The following is a 16,454-nucleotide window of genomic DNA, read 5'->3' as shown; positions in this document are numbered from 1 at the left end:
GTTCTTTTCATGCCCTAGGGCAAAGTCTTGGGCAGGCACAATGAATTTTTCTGCTCATTCTCATAATAAAAAATTCTCCAGTCACATTTCCTTCCCAGACAGTCTCAGTTTGGTAATTACTATGTCCAGCCTGAAGTAGACTGGTTTAAAATGCAATATTCCCCGCCCCCCCCCCCCGCCCCGACTCGGATTATAGATTTAGTTTTTCAAATTCCACACACGCAAAACAAACAAACAAAAAACCTATTCCACAAAAAACCTATTTATTGGAATATATTGACATTATAGATTATTTTTAGAGGTGATAAACATATTTTTTAGATTTATTTTTTTTAATATTCCTTTGCTATTTCAAATGCTCTGTTTTTATGATTGTTTCCTGTTCATTGATATTGTACCAAAGTGTAATACATTTTTGGATATTGATTTTATATTCAACAATTTTGCTGGATGTTCTTATTCTAATAGTTTTTCAATGAATTTTTAATATGGATAATGATATTACCTGTGACTATGATTTTTCCTTGCTCCCATTTCTTGTGCCTTTTTTCTTTAATTTTTTTGTGTTGCCCTTCAGACAGAATTGGTAAATATGCGTGGTGATAATTGCCATCATTTCCTTCCTTTTAATTTTAGAGAGGTTGCTTGTAATAGTTCAGGATTAGATAAAAATGTGCATAGTAAATTCCCGGCAGATACCCTCTATCAGGTTCAGAAATTTCACTTTCTACTTCGCAAGGAATTTTAATCCTGTGTTTGTGCAGAATTTTATCAGATATCTTTTCTGCATCTAATGAGATGTTGTGGGTTGACTTGTTGAGGGGTGTTAAGATGCGGCCTCTTCTAGGTACAAAGTCATTGCCAACTGGCCCGGGAGTGATGTTACAATTTGAAATATGATTTGCATAATGCACATGCATTTTGTAAACACATCCCTTTGTAGGGAAATACCATGTTGTTATGCTGTCGTGTCTGAAGAATTAAACTAAATGTTGCTTGTTTGTTTTTCTCTCCAGTATTACTTTACCGTCCTTTTTGGTCACGAAGGTCAGAAGCCACTGGAGCTGCGCTGTGAGGAGCAGCAGGACGGTAAAGAGTGGATGGAGGCCATCCACCAAGCCAGGTATGGGCTCAGTCCCGTGTGTGATGCTGGATGGTCTGGGTCTTTCACTGGAGGCATCACTGTCGGTTTCCCCTTGACACCTCCTCCTTAGTCCCGTGTGAGATGATTCTTTGAGCTTTCTATGGCTATTTTCTAGCTAAAGATGAAAGATAATAGAGTAACCATAACAATGATAGTAGGTCACTTGTGGATTTGTTCCTAGGTACCAGGCACTCTTCTATGTGATTCTCAATTGAGGGATTTATTAAATGTATTGATTCACTTATCCTTTCAATAATCTATGAGAGGGATATCATAATTACCCCTGTGTTTACAGATAAGGAAACTGAGGCCCGGAAGGGTAGTTTACTTGCCTGAGGTCACACAGCTAAGGAGTGGCAGAGCTGGGATCTGGGCCCAGCCGAGCTGACATCTGTAAACCCTGCCCTGTGCGGCCTGATTATCTAGAAATGTGGCACCAGCCTCTATCCAGGGAAACGGAAAAGTGTGACTTTGCTTCCTCCTAAGAAATACCAGGAAGGTGGAAAGGAACACACTTGGCCTAAAAAGGGAACAAGGAATCCAAAAGGAAGACGCAGGCCGACCTCTCTCCTTTATTTTTCATATTCAGTTCCAAAGTCTCGCCTATTTTTTGCTTCAAACAGGTCTCATGCCCACCGATTTTTACCTGTTCCCTCCCTCATCCGGGCTCTCCTCACTGCACAACTCCCTGCTCGTGTCCCGATGTTTCGGTGGCAAAACTCGAGCAGGAGCACACTCTCTTTTTCCTCACCTGGCATGCCCTCCCTGCTCAATGCCATTCACGTTGTGGGCACCCCTCCCTGGAGCCTCCCCCCATCGTGCGCACCGGCCCCCTTCTCCAGGTTGCTGCATCACTTGCATTACTGCATGCGGAATATTTAACAATTAGTTCAATCTAGGTTACTTTTTACATATTTCCTGCGTGTGATTTCTGTTTCCTGAGCTGCATCTTGAGAGTGGGGAAGATGAGGGCACGGTCTTTTCTGATGAAGCAGGGGCTAATCAGACAGCAGGTGATCGGGAACTATTTGCAGGTGGATTATAAAGACAGTGAGAATGTTCTGAGGGAACTTAGACTGACCTTCGAACCCTTGAAACTTTTCCTCTGAAAGTCTCCTCCCGTCCCCTCTTCTTTCTTCTACTATTGTTTATTGAGCTCCTCCTCTGCGGCAGGTGCTTCACGTATTTACCGTTCTTCACTCCTCACAACTATCCAAGAGGGCATTATTACCCCATTTTACAGATGAGAAAACAGACGTTCATGATGATTAAGCAGACTGGCCAAGATCTAACACAAAATTGTTCATCTCCAGAGCCAGGATTTAAACCAAGTCAATCAGACTCAAAACCTTTAATCGATGTGCTGTATTGCACCTCCCTCTATTGTCTCTGTCTTTTCAATTCTTCCCTCTTCCATTTCTTTTTCTCTTCCTTGATTCAGAGATGAAAATGGATTTATATGAGGTCAGGGTTCAGAGTAGAAGGTGCTGTTTTCAAAATATTTCAATTCCTTTTCTTTTCTCTTCTCCAAAATACTTCCCGGAGATGCAGAGGGTTGGTGACTACATGCTGCTCCCGAGGTGGGCCCTGGGGCAGCTTGCTGGCGTCACGACCCAGCCACACTGTTCTGCCATCCTTGCTCTCGGTGGCTCTGTCTGAAGGTTTGGCCCCAGACTTAGGAGTAATGTGGAATGACTCGCTGTAGAAAAAGGCCAGGTCTTCAAAGGTGAAAGAAGCATCAAGCTGGCAAGGTAGAGCCCTTGGGTCATTTCCAGACACAATCTTTGTCACCACTTGCGCTCCCTTCTGTCTGGTAGCTGAAGTGAAGTAAATAATTTAAAACGTGTATTTGCTTATCTTTTTCATTCCAGAAAAACCAGGTACTATTAGTGGCCTAAATGCCTTTATAGTTGCCAGGCAAATATTGTGGTGAACCAGAGTATGAATTACCTTTAAAATGGTAAGATTTCAAGTAATGGATTTTTTCCCTATATCATAAAATGTAGAAAACAAAAAAAGGAAGTGAGTCAGTAACTATCTGGTATTAATTGGCATCTGATCAAAACCAGGGCATGTGCAATCTTGTGAGGAAAAGACTTGAGAAACCACTCTAGTGGTTTAGATAATCGAATGGCAAACATTCTCTTCTCTTTGGATTTGGAGATTTGGTTAATAACTGATCTTTTTTCCTGATGTCCTGACTTTTTGGTCCATTATATTTGCTTTTCCTTTGACTTGAAGCCCAGGATTAGGTTCTTTGATGACTTCCTTTTAATCTGACTATTTTATACCTGAGTACTTTTAACTGTTTTGCATTGAGATGCTTCTTAAATTTTTGTTTTTTCAATCAGGGAAGATGATAACTTTTTCATTTAAGTTTCATTTAGTTAAGTTTTTGATGTAATCTTGGATCTGTGAAATTGATCCCAACTTTGTTAATACATGAGCTGAGCCAGAAAGTTAATGAAACTGATTCAGGGAACTAATTTGTCAGCCATTTTTGCTTTGGGATTGTGCTAATTAAAACGACTGGTTGGTTGACTAAATATTTCACCTTTATAGGACAGTTTGATGGCATTAATTAGGTATTGCTGCCCTTTTAATAGAAAATGTTCAATAATTATGGTTTTATTGATCCCTCTCTTTAAAAGCTTGAGCTTTTGATTAATTAATAACTACTTTGGCCTGAGGTGAGTTCTTATCTGAGCTGACATCCTCCTGCAGATGCTACTTAGAAACAGGGACTGCCCAGAATCCCTCTCTTGGTCACTGCTGTTTTCCTGGGATGGCTTCTCAGCACCAGCCTGGATGTGCTCTCTTTGTGTGTCATGAAAATCACGTTCTTGCTGCTGGCTTTTATACTTAGAGCTGAATCGACTTGCCCCATTTTGCCTTCAGAGGCTCTTTGGGTCATTTTCTGAGATGTAGAGTTGCATTTTTCCCTTAGATCTGGCTCAGGGAAAAATTAAATTCTCATTTGAAGCTTTGACCTGGTTCAAGAAGCTGGTTTTACATTTTTGGGAACACTGACACATTTAAAGATTATTTCATCACATATTACTGGCACCAGTACATGGGAATCTGCTAGTAAACTCAGTCTTGTTTTTGTCTGAATAAGGTGAAGCCAAAGCATTTTAATAGCAATGAAGTCGATGCTTGTTCCATAAGTGGTCTGCTAGCTGGGGATGGAACTTTGGACATTCCCAATGACCTGATATTTCGTCTTTGTTCTCTTGGTCATATCTGTCCACCATGGTTGATTTAGTTGTAGAGATTAGACAATAAAAAAAACTAACCCAGTTGCTCGTGGGTCCCCAGGGCTCATAGGCTGAAAAGACAATGTACACAGCACTTTGTCTCCACATTTCATCTACTGGAACACCGACCAAGCAAAGTCTCAGCAGTGAGAAGGCAGTCCTGGCCTGAAATTGGTCCCAGGTGTATCTCTTCCAAAGCTCTTCCCATTCTCCCTTAAGCATAAGGCCTGAAGGACCAGAGCTGTGACACTTAGGAAGACAAGTGGAAGGTATTCCAGAGATGTGGGGGGTAGTCTTCAAAGGACTTTGTGACCACCTGGATATGGGCAGGATTAGACAAAGGTGGCATCTAACACACCTCTCAGATCTTGGCACCCATCCCAAGGCTCCCACCATGTGGATCAGTCACCCTTTCTCCATGCCCACATCAGGTGCTGGACCCCATGTCAGGTGCTGGACCAGTTTTTAACCTTTTTGCCTGGATTATTGTGGAGCCTCCAACTCGTTTCCCTCACTCCAACCCCAACATTTTTCCTTTCCCATCGCAGCAAACAGTGTGGTCCTGTTAAAAAGTCAGATCTTGCCATGCATTCAATCAAAACTCTGGCATCTTATGCAGGGTGAAAACCTGAGACTATATTAGTCTCCAGAGCCTTTCATGCTTTAGAATCCTGTTCCCTCGTCTACTTTTATTATTTATTCTCTATTTATAAACTTCTAAATATTTACCTTCTGTGCCCTAAATTTAAGCCTTTGTTGATTCTGAAAATTAAAAAATAAGGGGCATTTAGATCATGGTTATACAAATATTGTGTGCCAAACTATCAAGGTTGATGTTTGGTTCCATGGAGAATGAAAAGTAATCAGAGGCAATTGAATATTTTCTTCTTGAAGAAGAATCTTGTATGTGTTCACTTTTCATTTCTTTCTAGCTTCCTTCACTTCCTCTGGCTTGTATTCTTGCATTCTGAGTCATCTTATGTCTTTGTTTTGTGTTTCATTTTGTTGGAAAAACTCATAATTTTTCTCCTGCTGTAAGTGTGGAGGTTACTAAACTGTTTTTGTTTGGAACTGACACTTGGTCTATTGATTGATTACCTGGGGTAGGAATTTAAGTTAAACATATTTTTCCTTCAATTCTCTATTGTGACCCAGCATCCCAAGTTACAGATTGATAAGTATGTCATCTTGATTCTCACTTTCTTTAGATAATCTGTGGTTTCTTGTTGGAAGCTTTTATAATTTTTCTCTGTCCTTAGAGCACTGATATTATACTGGGATGTGTCAGGGTATGAACTATTTTCATTTATTCTGTCTAGACTTTCTTTTATATTCAGACTACACCATATTCAGTTCAGGGAAGGCTTCTTTCATTTTTGATGCTTTTCCCCCCATCACAGCCTATGTTTTTTTCCCTCTGGAAATGTCATAAGATAGCTATTAGACCTCTTGGATCTATACTCCGTGTTGCTCAATTTTTCTTTCATATTTCCAATCTGTTTGTATTTTTGTTCAGTGTTCTTTATCTCTCCAACCAGCTTAGTTTTCAGCCATGTTGGGTTTATTGGTTAGCACATTCACTGACCTGTAATATCTTAATTATCATTTTCTTGTTTCCAAGAACTCCTCTTGTTATCTGATTAATTTTTTTCATATAAGTCCCTTTTTGCCTTATCTGATCTCCTTCCATATCTCTCTGAAGATAATAAACCTCTGTTGCCTGAATTAGCCTTGTATCCTCTAGTGTCTTTCTGTTTGTTCATTTGGGGCTGTATTTACTATCTGTTGCTGCTTAATAATTTATTTCACAGTGCTTGAAATAATAAACAGTTTATTGTCCCCCCCCCCACAGTTTCTGTGGGTCAGGAATACAAGGATGATTTAGTTGCGTGTCTCACGAGGCAACAATCAAGGTGACAGCCAGGTGTGCAGTCTCATCTGAAGGCTCAATGGGGGGCGGATCCACTTCCAAGTTTACTTATGTGGTTGTTGGCTGGATTCACTCCCTTATCAGTTGTTGGATGGAAGCCTCGATTCCTCATCAGCTGTTGGCCAGGGATCTCTGTCAGTTTCTGTCTATGTGAACCTCTCCACAGAGCGGGTCACAGCACAGCACTGACTTCTCTCTGAGCAAACCCACAAGACAGTAGCTAGTGAAGCAAGCAAGATAGAAACCAGAGTCTCCTTGTAAATTAATCTCAGAAGTGCCATCTCATCATTCTTGCTGTATTCTATTCTTTAGAAGTGAGTCACATAGGTCCAGCTCATACTCAAGAGGAAGGGATGACATAAGGACATGAACACTACCAGAAGGTAACCACCACTAAGAAGGCAGCCAGCAAATAAGCTGTTTTAGATGCTGCCCACTGGAGACACCTTGGTTTTGGGGGATTGTTCTTCTCAAGTGTCTAGTGATCTTTGTTCTAATGAAGGACCTTGTGGGTTATTATAGGTACTGTGACTGAGTTTACTTTGAGACTGTGAATGCAGGGTCTGTGTCACATCTGTAGGCTTCCTTTTGGAGTGTGTGGGAAGACAGCAGGAAAACAGGCTGGGACTCCCCCTTGTATAATTCCACACCCTATAGTATGCATGGGTGGAAATTATAACTTGCTGCCAGCCACTAGTTCATGGCAAACATGCTGGGATAGTTTTCCCCTTGACTTAGCTACATTATATGGTAAAGGAAAAGGGATTTTACAGATGAATTACAGTCCTAAACCAGTTGATTTTGAGTTAACTAAAAGGGAGATTTTCCTGTATGGGTCTGATTTAATCAGATGAAAGCCCTCAAAAAGGGACTAGGGCCTTCCCTGAAGTCAGAGATGCTCTCTTGCTGGCCTTGAGGAAGCAAACCACATGAGTTCTATAGCTGCAAGAAAATGATTTTTTCCAACAACCGGAATGAACTTGGAAGTGGGTACTTCTCCATTCAAGCCTCCAGATGAGAATGCACCTTGGCCAACACCCGATTGCAGCTTTGTGAGACCCTGAGCTGAGGATCCAGCTAAACTGAGCCTGGACTCTTGACTCATGGAAGCTATGAGATAATACATAAATGTTGTTTTAAATCACTAAGTTTGTGGTAATTTGTTATACAGTAGAAAATTAATGTAGTGTATTTCCCTCCTGGTCCCTCTCAATGCCTTCTCTTTTTTGGTTGCCCTTTGTGTCTACAGTGAATGTCTGGAGTAAAGCCAAGCTCTTTTCTCACTGAATTCAGCTTCCTCCTTAGGAGTCTTCATTAGGAAGGAGGCCTCTTTCTACGGAGAGCACAGCTTGGGCTGTGAATTGGCATATTACTGAGGCCAGCTATGTCTTTTATTTCTTTATTTTGGGTGTCGGGAAGAGGAGGAGCCTATTTCCCCATGTTCTGAAAGCACTTCAATGAAATACCCTAACTATCATCTCCTTGCCTGTTCCCATTCTTTGTATTTGTAGATTCTGAGCTCGAAGCTTCTCTGTTCACTCTTAGTAGGAACCACACTTATACAAGGGTGGGCAAAAGTAGGTTTACAGTTGTATGTGAAACAATTCTTGTATTATTATTTATTTATTAATTATTGTATTTATTATTATTATTACTACCCTACTTTTGCCCACCTCTGTATGTGTCTGCATGTGCGGATTCCTCTACTCTAATCTTCCCACAACTGTGATTCACTTAGTTTGTCTCTTCATGGAATTTCATGTAGCTTCTGGTCTGGTGATGGCATGTTTCCCTGTTTGATAATGCTGCTATGGTTTCATTCTTCACACAGAAAATGATTTTTGTAGCATTTCAGTGGGACTGTGGAATTGATAGGGGGATGACGTTGGTGATGAGTCTGCATGAATTCAGCCACACATCTGGACTGGGCTCTTTCTTTTTAAAATAAAATAAAAGAATAAAATAAAATATAAAATAAAATAAAATATAAACTAAACTAAACTAAAATAAATAAATAAAAATACTGTTTTGCTACCTAACTCTGATCTAATATATTTGTAATAAATCTGGCATATTTCTGATAAAGTTGATGAGATAGGGCAAATTTTTATTGTATAATTACTTTTCTCATGCTCTATTATTACTCCTTCCCTTAAAAGTTTCCCAAAGCATATTTCTATGAAAACTCTGAAACTCTGCTCTTTTTTTTTTTCCCCTTTTTTTCCCTTCCTCCCACTTATACTTACACAGACTTCCTTTCTGACAATATGTTTTTGTCTAACACTAATAACACACGTGATGTAAATGCAGACGATGATTTAGAATTGTCTTTTAGTTCCAAGTAACGTAAACCCATTTCAAATTAGCTTAGGTTAAAAAAAAGATTTATTGGCTGGAAACGGCAATATCTCACTGAACCTAAGGGTCCAATTATATTCAGATGTCATAGGGTCTGGAACCAGAAACTGGAAGGCTGACAGGAACCCAGGTAGTCATTACCTTTCTGCCTCAGACTTTCTGTCTCTCTTGTCTCTACTTTTCTGAACATCTGCTGTTCTTTTCTCTCTCAGGAGACTCACTTTGTTTTGGTATCGATGTGGCCAACTATGGCTGCCCAACAATGGCAACCTGAGTTTCCAAGTTCATATCATCTCAAGTCAAGCAAATAGATCAGAGGCATAATCTCAGATTCTAAGGAGAAAGGATCTAATTGGTTTAGCCTGGGCCAGTTATCTCCTTTCAGAGCAGTTTAGTGTGGTCATTAAGGGCAGGTTTTGTGGTAAAGACATAGCTGCCAGGGCCCACGTTCCCTAAAGAAGATGTAAGTGGATAGAAGATTGGGCCGATATCTCAAAACAGGTCTGCTGCAGTATTTTTATTTATAACCAGTGTACCATTTCTCACTAGAGAAAGTTTAGCTTGTGGTTAAGACCATGGGCTTAGGGGCAGACAGATCTTGATTGGAATCCCACCCAGCCCTGCCACCTACTAGCTGTGTGACCTCTGTGAGGATCAGATTCTTTCTTTGTACAATTGGGATGATAAAATGGATCCCTTTGGGTTGCTGGGAGGGCGAGAGGAGAGTATACACAGTACTCCCTACACACTCAATAAATAGAAACTATTGTTAATTATTGCTATTATCACACCATTTGGGAAAGATTATGTGAATTGAGCAACATCCATTTTTACCACTCTGAATAGTGCAAGATCTGGAGACAAAATTTAGATGCCACAGACTGGCATAATCAATAAAAATCTCACAGTGAGTTTGCCTTTACCACATTTCGTCAAAGAAATGGACACAGGTTAGATTGCTGGAGTTAGGGCCCAAAGAATCTGCACTTATTTCCAGAATGAAATTTTTGCTTCTGTTGTTTTTGGAAAGAAAGTGCAAGGGTAGTCAGTGGTCTCAAAATCCTAAAGACAGCGAATCAAGGCTGGTGGTTGCTGGTACAGCCATCATAGTTCTTTTCAGCTGGTGCCTGTTCTGATGGTTGTTGCATTTATTCTGCTTGGTGGCAAGTCTCCTCTGATTGGCTAGTGCCTTACCCGGTAAAATATTCTGGATGTCATCCCTGGAAACCAAGTATGTGCCATCAATTCAAATACTTCAGTTTCTTTGTTTAAAAAAGATGTACTATTTTCTTTATAAAACAATAGATTTCCTTTGCAGTTTTCTCACTGATATGGCAAAATTGTGGGTGGCAGCCATAATTAAATGAACTCGACTAAAAAATATGTAAAGTAACAATGATTCAAATTCTTTATAGATAGAGGGTGCCAAATATAATCCAAAAGCTAAGGTTTACATAAAGTAGAGTTAGCCAAGCAAGCTATGTTTATGGCTTTTTTTTTTTTTTTTAATGTAGTGCATGCTTTTCTATATGGCACTGTGATAGAACAATATCTCTATGACTAACTGTAATTTTCTCCCAAGTTATGCAGACATTTTGATCGAGAGGGAAGTGTTAATGCAGAAGTACATTCATCTAGTTCAGATCGTAGAGACAGAAAAAATTGCAGCTAACCAACTACGGCATCAACTCGAAGATCAAGATACAGAAATCGAAAGGCTTAAATCAGAGGTATTTCCCAGTTGATGGATTCTTTCCCATTGTTTCATGTTTACTGTCATCTCCTTATGACCACTTAAGGCCTATCAAGGCAAATTTTTAATCCCAACTTAGTTTCTCTGCTATCAACATGCCGCATGGCCAGGCCTGATCTCCATTAGAAATGAATCTAATGTCTATGTTAAAATTAGGCAAATATGCTTCAATAAAATATCAGGATTATAGGCTATTTTTTTATATCTTTATTGATTTCAGAGAGAGGAAGGACGAGGGAGAGAGATAGAAACATCAATGATGAGGGAGTCATTGATTGGCTGCCTCCTGCATGCCCCTGACTGGGGATCAAGCCCCCACCCCGGGCATGTGCCCTGACCGGGAATCGAACCATGATCTCCTGGATCCTAGGCTGACGCTCAACCGCTGAGCCACGCCTGACTGGGCTAGGCTATTTTTTAAAATTATCTGTGCTCCTGATGTCCTTCATTTGATCAGATATGCAGAGCTGACTATAATATTTAACTGTTTCCAGATGGACTCTTAGGGTAATGGTGACTGAGAATTTGTCATAGATTCCATTAAAGTCCAAAGGACAACTAAGGAAGGACCAAAAAATGAATTTAGAATAACTACTTTTTCTAGATCTAAGGAGTCCAACCTTCTCCCCTTTAGAATTTTGAAAAACACATTTGAATTAAAGTATAAGACATTTGTTAGGGTGCATTTTTCCCTGAAGCTGGGGTTCCTGCATCCCTCTTCTCCCCCCAGCCCTTCAGTGTGAACTTCTCAGGCCCTGTACTCCCAGGTAGTGAGACTGATGCCAGCAGAAGGTGCTCATAGCATCTGCAGCCATGGCAGTGCGCCTGGGTCCTCCCTCTCTCCAAGGTCCTGTATCTATATCCAGAAAGGCACAGAAAGGTATATGTACACCTTTTCTTGCTATCCTGCCATTCCTCGTGGGAAGTGATCAATAGCTAAAGGCTTGAAGAGGAATGTAGAAAATGAGTTTTTTCCCTTCTTTTTGACCAGCAGCGCATTAGCATCTTCTTAGCTTCCAAGAGAAGAACAAGGTAGAAAGAAACCTACTGCTAATTATGTCCTTATTGACAAACAACCCAGGCTCCTCAGCCTTGGTAACTATCACTTTCCCGTCATTGGACAACATTTTCTTCTTCATTTCCTCACGCCTTCCTCTAAGACATCCCCTGTGAATCCCGTGAGGGGTGTCACCTCCTGCTGCATCACCTCCAGCGCGGAGCACGGGCACGAGCTGGTTGCATCTGGGACCTGCTTGCTTCGGTGACGATCAGTTGCAGAGCGTGCTCACCATATCATTAGTGTTGTTAACTTCCCCATTCAACCCTGAAATCTGATATAGTGAAAACAACAACAGAAAACTTAACCAACCTGCATTTTAAAAGACTATATCAGGCACTGTAATTTAAAACAAAATTATTGTGTTCTTTCTTTGCCACAGTAAGCTAGAGCAGATGCTTGTCTGTTAAGCGAAAGAGGTTGGCATTTCCTCTGTAAGAGAAGCTCAGCACCATGCAGTGTTCCCCAATATTTATCTGTGTGTGCGTATCTGTCTGCACTATGTTCTATTTTAGTCTGAATATAGACTGCAGTTAAAAGCTGTCAGTAGCAGGTATATCTCGTGTGGTCTCTTGACAGGAGCCGTAATTTATTTCCTACTCCTTTTATTTTCCCACTTCCTGACCGAATGTGGCAGAGATGTGTATTTGGTGTGGGGATAAAATGTAAAGACAAGACGGGTCAGAGGGAGCAATTATGATCCCTTAGCTCTGTGTTTGCTGTGTAGGTTCTTATGTTTGTAAGAGCCTGCAATTGAGTGGCAGTCCAGTGAATTTTATTACTAAGTGCAGTCGAGAGGCCATCTGGTCTTGAGCTGCCCCTTGCAGGTCATAGAACTGAGCTGGAGATGTAAAGAGATCCCAGGTTGTTTCAATCCTTTTCATGTTTTTACCTTTTCTTGGCTGGCTGGGACCAACACTAGGGCTCTGAAGTTCCCTTTGCAGTTACCGTTTCCCCAAGGAGACCTGTGAGTCTGCTATACTATCTGTACTTGGAAGGCCACAGGTTAATTATTCCCACAGGGGAACCACTAGCTTTGAGCTGAGTGTCACTGAATTTGGAGACCACAGGGCATTCTAGGCAGCTGCCTTCAGGCAAGACGGTTGACATGTCATTCAGCTTCTGAGAAGGCCTGGGCCTGGTCATAGCTGGCAGTCAGGGCTGAGCTTGGGGCCAACATTTCTCCTATCCCAGATCCCAGTTCACATTTCCACAGGCACTTCTTTTGTTTGTTTGTTGTTTGTCTTGTTTTATCTTTATTGTTGAAAGTATTACAAATGTCCCCTTTCCCCCCATTGATCCCCTCCACCCTGCGTGCCCCCTCCAGGCCTTCACCAACTACTGTCTGTGTCCATGGGTTATGTATATATGCATATATGTTCTTAGGTTATTCTCTCCCCCACCCACCCCCTGCCTTCCATCTGAGATCTGTCAGTCCGTTCCGTGCTTCTGTGTCTCTGGATCTATTATGTTCATCCACTTATTTTGTTCATTAGATTCCACATATGAGTAAGACCGTGTGATACTTGTCTTTCTTCTGACTGGCTTATTTCGCTTAGCGTCATACTCTCCAAGTCCCACCGTGCTGCCTGCATTTCTTATAAGCACTTTTGTAGTTACGAAACAAAACAGGCTTGGGGTGAAGTTGATGCTTCCCCTGACGCAGCACCAAAGGCAGAGAGAGTGACTAAAAGCTGGATGTTTCCTGAGGATCTCATAACCTACCTTGTAGACATAACTTCCTATGGGTTATGGCAATAATTCAGTATTTTCCAGGTCATGAAATGGACCTACTTTGTGTTCTAGATTATCGCTCTTAATAAAACAAAGGAACGAATGAGGCCTTACCAAAGCAATCAAGAAGATGAGGACCCAGACATCAAGAAGATTAAAAAGGTAAGACGCTGGGTGTTTTCGGCTGTGGAGGAGCACAGCCACCAGTTATCTGTTCTGTAATAATGTCTTTGCCACCCTGTCCTTGAGCTGATAACCTTGGTGTTTCTGTTCTAATGGCTCCCAGACTTGCCCTCCAGAGTGATCCAGACATGACTACTTTTCTGGAAAAGTTTCAACTTGAGATTTCTTTCCAGTCCTGAGAATCCCCTTTTGGACTCTGTGGGAAGGATGCTAAAACTGGACATTAAGATAGTAGTGTTCTCCAGTTGGGTTAAGTGTTATTTAACCTCCTGATTTTGTACTGCTTCATATTTTGGGGGAGTGTTTTTTTAAATTACATTTCAAAAATATTTTTTTTTAGCCATAGCCTTTAGTGCTTAGTTTTATGAACATGTGAGAAGATTGGGTAAATCACTACATCTGCTCAGATTTCTGGTTTATTACTGTTTCTTTCTTGTTAAACATCCACATAATCAGCAGCTCTTTTCCATCTTACTGTTATTTGTAACTGTACAACTTTTATAATTAACCAGACACTGGCACTCAGTCTAGTCTACTGTGTTTGCTTTATGTCATCTAGATTTTGAGTTCTATAATCTTAATGGTCCTGTTTGAAGCACTTACTCAGCTTTGTTAACATTATGTGGAAAGCCTCACCATTAAAATCTTTATATGTTCCTAATTATTTCTTAATCTTGTTTCTCTGTGCTAAATAATTATTCCCCTTCAGTTGTAAATAAAACTTTAACTAAATAGTGCTTAGAATTTAAAATAGAAATGTTTCTTAGGTCCAAGTTATAACGTTTTTAGTTCTTAAGAAATGAAAAAGTAAAATAACATAATTCCTTACATAGAATTTATAACTTTATAAATTGAATTTGGTTTATGTTATTGTGTTACAAGATTAATATTATTGCCTTTCTTTTAATAGTATGCAGTTACATGTAAGCACAGATATCAGTAAAATACAATTTTCAGTCCAGTTGTTAGAAACTGATCTGTCAGGAAGTAAGTGAACCAGCTTTTGCTCAGCAGGATGTAGCTGTCCAAGTAAATAGAAAAGTTTTCTTTAACACAAAATTCAATTTAGTTGACTTGTAAAACTACTCTGTTAAATGGAAGAATAATGATAAAGTAAATACTTTTTACATTTAATAACTTCCTATTTCTTAGTAGAAATAATTTCTTAAACCTATTTTTAAACTTGTTAAATAGATTTTGAAATTAACTCTATTGTTTTTCTTTTCCAAATCAAACTAATGTCTGTGTGGAAAAAGGGCTGTTTACAAATAAATTAGTTTCTCTATTCTGATCTTGAAAAATATCAACATAATTTTTTAACTTCAAGAGACCAAAAATTGAAATTGGTTATAATTCACAGAAATTTACCATTAGATTTCTTCAAATAATATACATATCATTTCCCCTACATACTTCTATTAAAATATGGTTGATTTTTACTGTTTGGGTAAACCAACTGTATGAATGCCCGTAGGAAATTGATAGTATGCTGTCAACATGAGTACGTAAGCGAGAGAATGTTAAACACTGCAAAAGAAAAGTAGTTGTTTAAATACAGGATAATTTAGACCACGTGAGTGAAATAGTATGGAAAGAATAAAAAGTATAAGAATGTGTGAATAGATAATGATGATACTAAAAAAAGATTTGGTAGTGATTTAATGCTTTCAGTTATATGTAAATTTGCAACCTGCTTTGTTGCTGAATCTGCCACTTAAATATAACAAATCCCAATAAATTATCATACAACCTTTTTATATTTAGAAAGGACCTCAGATATATTTGGTCAATTATTTTATAGATGAGGAAAGGGAGGACCAGAGTTCAAGGTCGCTCACAAGGTTAGTTGCAGAGCCTTTGGGCTAAGGATTATAATATACACCTGTCTGTTTAGTACCCAGCATTTCCCTGGGCACTTAAACGATGGTCAGTAAATACTTGTTGGCTAATACACACAGGCCAGTGCACTTTGTGAGGTGTGCCTATTGTTTTTCAAACCACACCTAGGAATTTAGATCAGTTGTAGAGGCTATCATATTTTCTGAAAAATGGATTTTTAACTATATTTTATGTTTGTTTTCACAAAATAACAACTATTGAAAATTGTTAACATTTATTTTGTCCATGTGGCTGGAAAAAAGAGTCCTTATAGTTAACAAAAAGAAGGTGAAAGAACACCAAGTCTGCTTGTAGCCTTCCACGAAATTTAGTCTACTCATCTATAAAAAAAAAGTTGGATGAGTTCATCTCTAACATTTATTTTTAAACTTAAAGAAAATAGCTTCTCAACAATAACAGAAAATCAAATAACCCAATTTTAAAATGGGCAAAGGACTTGAATAGGCATTTCTCCAAAGATGATATACAATTGGCCATTTGTATATCATTTTTGGAGTAGTCATATACACATGAAAAGATGCTCAACATCACTAAACATCAGAGAATTACAAATTAAAACCACAATTTGATATCATTTCATACCTATTAGGATGGTTACTGTAAAAAAAAAAACCCAAAATTTTAAGTATTGATGAAGATGTGGAGAAATTGAAACTCTTATGCACTGTTGGTGAGATTGTAAAATGATTTACTTGCTATGGAAAACAGCATAGTGGTTCCTTAAATATTAAAAATAGAACTACCACATAATCCAGCAATCCCATTTCTGGGTCCATATCCAAAAGAATTGAAAGCAGGATCTTACAGAGATATCTGTGCTCCCATATTTATTGCAGCATTATTCACACGGGCCAAGAGGTGGAAGCAACTCAAATGTCCACTGAAAGATGAATGGATAAAAAAAGAAAAAGCAGTACACATGTACAATGGAATATCATTCAGCCTTAAAAAGAGAGGAAGTCCTGGTACATGCTACAGCATGGATGAACCTTGAGGACATTATGCTAAGTGAAATAAGCCAGACATAAAAAGACAAATACTGTATGAGTCCACTTGCACGAGGTCTCTAAAGTAGTCAAATTCACAGAAACAGAAAGAATGGTGGTTGTCAAGACCTGAGGGGAGGGGAGAAAGGGGAC

General features: G+C 39.5%; 1 protein-coding gene across 2 annotated transcripts in view; it reads left to right on the top strand.

The window, feature by feature from the left end:
* The window catches only part of RASGRF2 (Ras protein specific guanine nucleotide releasing factor 2), a gene marked incomplete at its 5' end in the record, with an annotated part of 164,424 nt that overhangs the window by 51,566 nt on the left and 96,404 nt on the right, over positions 1-16,454 (top strand). For both annotated transcript variants that reach the window (XM_081132240.1, XM_081132239.1), the window contains 3 exons: positions 1,017-1,123; positions 10,272-10,419; positions 13,306-13,395. In XM_081132240.1, coding sequence (XP_080988366.1) covers positions 1,017-1,123; positions 10,272-10,419; positions 13,306-13,395 — 345 coding nt within the window. The remainder of the gene's footprint in view (positions 1-1,016; positions 1,124-10,271; positions 10,420-13,305; positions 13,396-16,454) is intronic.

This window comes from Miniopterus schreibersii (assembly GCF_964146895.1).
Source record: "Miniopterus schreibersii genome assembly, chromosome: 3".
In the NCBI taxonomy this organism is placed as follows: Eukaryota; Metazoa; Chordata; class Mammalia; order Chiroptera; family Miniopteridae; genus Miniopterus; species Miniopterus schreibersii.
The sequence above is the reverse complement of the archived record's forward strand: the minus strand, read 5'-3'. Positions and strand labels throughout refer to the sequence as shown.